The sequence below is a fragment of the Diorhabda carinulata genome, chromosome 3 (assembly GCF_026250575.1).
Source record: "Diorhabda carinulata isolate Delta chromosome 3, icDioCari1.1, whole genome shotgun sequence".
Classification (NCBI taxonomy): domain Eukaryota; kingdom Metazoa; phylum Arthropoda; class Insecta; order Coleoptera; family Chrysomelidae; genus Diorhabda; species Diorhabda carinulata.
In genome coordinates this window covers 4,751,080-4,757,871 of record NC_079462.1, presented here as the reverse complement: position 1 = coordinate 4,757,871, position 6,792 = coordinate 4,751,080, and the positions used below count along the sequence as shown (strand labels likewise).

At 30.1% G+C, this 6,792-nt stretch overlaps 1 protein-coding gene across 1 annotated transcript; it reads right to left on the bottom strand.

Moving 5' to 3' along the window:
• Positions 1 to 247: 247 nt before the first annotated feature.
• Positions 248 to 6,403, bottom strand: LOC130891829 (pre-mRNA-splicing factor CWC22 homolog). The gene is made up of 7 exons (XM_057796860.1): positions 6,057 to 6,403; positions 5,281 to 5,972; positions 2,948 to 3,169; positions 2,568 to 2,885; positions 2,163 to 2,496; positions 1,643 to 1,896; positions 248 to 712 (listed from the first exon to the last, which is right to left on the bottom strand). The coding sequence occupies exons 1-7, from the start codon at positions 6,299 to 6,301 to the stop codon at positions 357 to 359; spliced, it is 2,421 nt and encodes an 806-aa protein (XP_057652843.1). The 5' UTR covers positions 6,302 to 6,403; the 3' UTR covers positions 248 to 356.
• Between the last annotated feature and the right edge of the window lie 389 nt (positions 6,404 to 6,792).

Below are 6,792 nucleotides of genomic sequence, written 5' to 3'. Positions count from 1 at the left end.
GCGCAGTTCAGTTAGTTTATAATAGATAGTCGGCAGTTCAGTTAGTTTATAATAGATAGTCGTAGTGAACGGAACGAAATAGAAAGTAATTAAAAAATTTAAATAAATTATTCAAGTGTTAGTGATAAGTGAATTATTATAAGTTAGTTCAGTGTAGTGTATAGTGTGTAACGTCGGTGATTTGAAGAATCGGCGAAAGTTTTAAGAATGGTAATATTAATTATTTTAGCAACAATAAAACCGATTAATAAAATATAGTGGTTGATATTTAATTTTAATACAAGTAGTTTGATAAAAATCATATTTTAAATACTTATTTTACCTATATACATTATTATTAATTATTAATAACATTTTCAACTCCTTTGCCTTTCTCTACTTCTGCGTCTTCGTTCTTCTTTACCTTTACCTCTATCTCTAGACTTGGAACCTCTTTTCGATGATCTTTCAAATACTCGTTTATCATTTTTCAATTGATGAATATTATCCTCGCACCTACTTTTCACCCATTCATAATCTCTACTACTTCTTTTTTCGTTATCCCTTCTATTTTCTTTTCTCGATTTTTTATCATTTTCTTTTTCGGCATATTTTTGTTTGTGCTTGTCTTTTTCTTGACGTTTGGATTTAGAGTTTAATTTTTGGTTTCGTTCTTGGTATTTTTCTGTCGATTTCTTCTTTTTCTTTTTTGCTTTATCTGAATCATGTGTACCTAAAATATTTTATGAAAAAGTCTTAGACAGATATATCCTTGGAATTATTTTGGGTTTCATAGTGAAACAAATGGTAAATGCTCCTCTTATAACATTACGTGGATACCACATTTCAACAATCCCAACAATAATTGGAGCATTTTCAACTACAATAGGAGACTTGAGTTAAAGATATTGTAACCAGTCTAGTTCAGTTATTCTTCCAGGACTTTGGCTATATGATTACATGTTATCGAAGCTTTACACCCTACATCTCGAAAACCAATAGAGTAACAAATTTGAAAGTTTCATGCTTTATAGAGTAATTCTTCCTAGGAAGATTGGGCACAATCATCAAACATTGAGTTTCTGAAGATATTTGCAAAAATATCAATATTATGAAATTTCGAATTAAAAAAATATTATCGAAGTATAACACTCTGTATCTCCGGTTAGGTTGATGGTAAATTTAGAAGATATAAAAATATTCACATTAGATACTAGCATAGTTCCCTTTCAGTAGCGGAACGAAGCTATAGTGAACTTGGTGATTAACTGCAAGTAAAGATGTCATTAGAGTCGTTTAGCTGTTGTGTTGAAAAGAAAATCCACGGGCTCAATTGTGGTATTGTTAAGGTTCCAAGGGCGGTCTCAACTTGATCATTTTGAACCACAGGCCTTGCTGGAGGCGAGTAAGTGCAACAGGTTCGACATGGATAAGTACAGTGGTAAGTGGTTAGAGTCCTCTCTGTTGAGTGCAGTCATTCCAAGAGGACTAATTCATTAGACATAGTATAACGTAAAGATTATGTTGCTAAAAAGAATTAAAGAGCTGGACCTGCCTGAATCCACTCACTCACATCATATTTATTTATTACTTTACTGAAGAATATTTAATATCTTTATATAATTTTCAATAATAAGCAATAAAATAATTTTGTTTTATTTACCTCCACTATCTTCACTGCTACTACTATCATCTTCTGAACTGCTTGAACTACTGCTGCTGCTACTACTACTACTGCTTCCACTTTCTTTATTTGCAGCTAATTTAAGATTCACCATTTTAGGTACATTTTTTAAATGTTCTCTAAGTTCATCAGTTAATCCTCCTAAACCTATAGATGTGAAGAAATTTATAGAAAATCTGGTATTCTGAGGGTTATCTCTAGGGAACAATCCTGCAAAATGTTCCTGAAGTGTCCTAAAACAGAGGAAAACGAATTAATCAATGTTGTTGTGGTTAACACCTCAAGGACCTACTATGCTAGTGAAAGTAGAATCTACCCAGCAACTCTGTCTCTTATGACTCTGAAGAACTTTCAACTGAGCTAGACCCAAAAATATTCGATTCAAAAACTAATTTGTCTTTTAACTTGATAAAACTAAGAAAGTGAGAGTCAATTATATGAATTAGGATCTCTAAAAATATTCATAAAAATTTACAAAAAAAAGTCTAAAGAAACTCACTCATCCTTAAGCCTTTTGTTAAGTTTTCCTAATCCCATGTACTCCGCTAATTCTTGAAAGAGGATTTTAATAAAAATACGACTAGAGCTATTGGTATCTTCTTCATTGAGTTTCATTATTTCCAAAACTTCCCAACCTATCGCGTCAGTAAAAAGTAAATGAGCAAAGAATTTGCTAACATTGCGTAACCTATTGGCATCCAACCTGTGCGTTGTAGCATAAGTGTCTTTAAAAATCTGTTGAAAGGGCTCAATATACACTTTATTGATTTGACAAAACCTTTGCGCTAATAGTCCATAAAACTTTTCATAGGTCCTCTGCTCTGCACAACAATCTATAAGAAAATATAGTATCTAGTACATTACCACTGCAAGTATTTTTTCGATATGTATCTGGAATTCTTACCAAGGAACATGTGACACAATTCAATTTCCTGTCCAGGCTTCAATTCCATTTTAAGAAGCTTATGTGCACATTCTTCAAAATCTAAACTTGATTGTATTGTTAAATAAATTGTTCTTCTAAGAGCAATTAAATTTGTTTCTGTATTATCAATAATTTTGCCTTGATCTTTAACTTCCTCTTCATCCTCGTCTTCTCCAGATTCGTCTTCAGATCCTCCAGAACCTGATTCTGAATCACTATCACTTCCCAAGATTTCCTTACTAAGCGTCTTATACTTTCCTTCATTTTCTTCATACTTATCGTCAAATTTGAACACATCTAAAATAATAAATTATAATATCCTACTAGAGCATATACTGATATAGTTAAAATATAATTACTTAAAATATCCTCTGCATTCGCTTCTTTGACATCATCAAGCATTATGAGATGAGTGAACTGATCTTCTTCTTCAACCAAATCTAATTCTTCAATCACAGCTGCATGATCTTTAAAACCATCTTTCCTTATTTGAAACATTACTTCAATCATGTACTGAATTCTTTTTTCAAGTTGTCCCTCATGTAGAATATTTCTTAGCATTTCAAATATGGCAGTTATACCTTAAAAAATGAGATGTATTGAAAACATGTTGTGAACAATCATAGTTTCCATATCTACTATCAATTTTTATTTAAAAAATAAATTTTGACAGTTCAATTTATTTACGGTAAATAAATTAAAAGCGTTTTTTAATTGAGTTTTTATTGATTTTTCAGAAACTATGATTGAGTTTAAGGGATCATGATCTGAATATTAAAAAAAAATCCAGATAATGTACATTATTAAATACATTAATTTTTCTAAAGCTTGATAAAGTAAAAGGGTTATATGATCTTTTCTAGTCTAGTTATCAATTTTCTGAATATTTGGTTTGTAATTTCTTGGTTTTCAAAGTAAAAAATAGCTAGGCATTAAAATTTGGTGTCAAATCAGCGTTTGTTGCTAAATCACTGATAATTGCTCAATAATAATTATTATAATAATACAGCTGAATAAAAGTATAAATATAGAAAATCTGTAAAGATATTAATTAATATATAAAACTAAAGTAATAAAAATGGTACCTGTCTATTATTTTCCATTTCATGGATGGACATTTTGAATTAAGTTTCTTCTACATTTGCCTTTTTCATATTAAATATGGCGAAAATATCATCCGGATACCAGTACCATACCCTGGGAAAATACTGAAACTCTTCACTAATTTGCTTTTCAAAGCGACTCATGAATAGTTCACCATAAACAATGATTTTTCAAGCAACATGAATGAGCAATTGCCTATCACTTTTTATGGCTAAACTATTCATAAGTCACTTTAAAAAGGAAATTAGTCAAGAGTTTCAGTATTTTCCCAAGGTATGGTACAGGTATGTGGATAATATTTATACACCACAATAGGTTTAAGAAATCTCTATGTGAAGCCACCTTTTTCCAAAATCAAAATGAAAAACAAGAAAAATACAAAAAGATTGGAAGGAATATTGAACAGAGTGGGTTTTAAATTGGTTTACAGGTACAACAATACATTAAAACAATTCTTGTATAATCTTAAGGATAAAATATCAAATTTAGAAAAATTAGTTGTAATGATTGTGACGGGAGGTAGGACAGACTTACATCCAGTTTAAAGAGCACATATCTTGTTAAAAAAAAGTATCCAATATTACATTGTGGCCTTCATTTGAAACCACTAAGATTGTTAAGGCCCAATTTTACAAGTGAAGTTTAAACCTCAAACTTTGGTTTAAACTACACATACTGATATATATATATATATATATATATATATATATATATATATATATATATATATATATATATATATATATATATATATATATATATATATATATAAATGGCGTTTAAACTTCGGTTCCTTCCACAAGCACTACTTCATAGAAATTGCACGATTTTTTTGTTTTTTGTTCATTTTTGTTTATACAACTTTCTTAAAGAATTCAACTTTAAAACAAATATCGAAAAAACTTTGGTTATATTTGTGACAATTGGCAGAAAAATGTCTGTTCAACTGTAACCTGTAAAATAGAGCAATCTTGTTTATTCTTGATCTTAACTAGAGTTCTACCCATAGTTTAAACTTTAGTTCAATCTTCAGTTTTACCGTAGGTCCACTCTATAGTTTAGTAGTCAAGGAATGAATGTGGAATTTACTGCCAAAAAGGTTTTTCCACTGTAATAGGTAGGTCAAGTTAATAGATTTTAGTTATTGTTCAGATAATTTGGTTATCGAAATGCGCGCCAGACTGTGTAATTGTAAGTGTTAGTATAGTAGTAGTGTTAATAGCATGTTCAGTATTTTTTTATGTTATAAATGAACTAGATTTTATATACTGGTATGATTTATACGTTGTTTTATTTTATCCATAAGAAAAAATAATATTCTCAATTATTCTCTAAATTTTAGCCTCAGGAAAATATTCTTGCCTTATATCTCTAATCTTCACTTCACTAATCAATAACTGTTTTATTTAGACAAATTTATACATAAAATTATATGTAAAATAGATCAAATAGAAATTCAAACCATCTGATGTGCTAATAAAATTCATGTAACACACCATTTAATATACTATGATGAAAATAGAATTCGATCTTCAGCTATATTAATTAAAAATAATAATAATAAAATAAAGAGGAATAAAATAATTACCTTTACTAGACACTTCAGTAAGTTTTTGGCCACATTCCTTTAAAAATGAAATAGCAACTTCAACAGAATCATCAGTTGGAGTTTCCACTAGCAAAGTCAGAATTTCTAAAGCTAAAATTTCATGAGCTACTCTCTGGTTCACCAAATGAGCAACAAAAGTAGTAGCCGATATGCATATGGATTTATTATTTTGTTTAAAACCTCTCTTGAACTGGAGGACTAATCTTTTCAATAAAAGTTCCCCAATATTTGGAAATTTTGAATTAATTACAGCTACTAATGCTGCGTATACATTAGTGAAAGTAGGAGAAGCAGCTTGCGCCTGTATTATTGATTTACATAGTAATCCTCTACCTCTTACTATGTTTTCATGCAGTAATTCTCTAGCAATGATCCCAATATTTGAGGTATTAATTTTATTAATATAACCATGAACAGACTTCTTTAAAGCCTCCCATGCTATACGCTGATAAGCTGCAGATGATTTATCAGTTATACTTGCTTGCATCATACGTAATTTAGCTGGAGGAATGTATGCACCTCCTGTCTTTGAAGTTAACATATCTACTACTTTCCTTTCTCTTGGTTTTATAACTGATTTGTCAGTAGTTTCTCCACTTTCAGACTTTTCTTTATCATTCTTATTACTAGAAACTTCTTTTTTCTTTGTATTATCAGGTACATCATAATACCTAGAACATTAATAACTAATTGTATTAGTATAACTTAACTACAAATAATTTTAGGTTCACTGAGAAATATCAACATTAACAAACCTTTGGCCAACTTTTGTATTATCCTTCCTTGGGTATTTATTCCAATAGCTGTCACTATTAGGACGATCGTCTCCATAATATCTTTGGTAGTCCCTTGGATTGTAATCGTCCTCATAACTACTACTCCCATGAGATTTTTTTTTGGAAGACTTTTTCTTTTTTCGTGCTGGAGAATTGGACTTACTTTTCCTACGCTTCTTATGTTGTTCTGGTGAATATTCTCCAGCCTCTTTATTTTCTGGCATTATGTTAAAATAACAGATTGTAAATAACTAAAACACAAATTGTTTTCGCTCTAACCAAATTTTGACATACGACAATGTCACATTAGGTAAACTCAAAGGTTCATAAAACTTAGTAGTTTGGCTTGATCACCTAAAGAAGTGGGAGGGTCAGTCTGATTTGAAAAGTAAACATGTTTTGTTTATGAATAGATTGTAAACCATGAAAAAATTTGATAAATTAATGTATTGTGATACCTAACCTTTCCCAATAATAATATCTTCAAGGAACACTTCCACAAGTATTCCTTATACTATCCCATCCCAAGTAAAGTGAAATGAATTATAATTTTTCCATGGACATTCCCAGCGCTGCCATAGAAATAGTAGTGTAGAACATAGAAATAAAATTCCTACGGTGCGAGTGCTCTTACTCCAAACTTCTTTTTTACCCATAAATAGTCTTATGATAGGTAGAAGAGCAGATATCATAAAACCTTATTATTTTGATATAT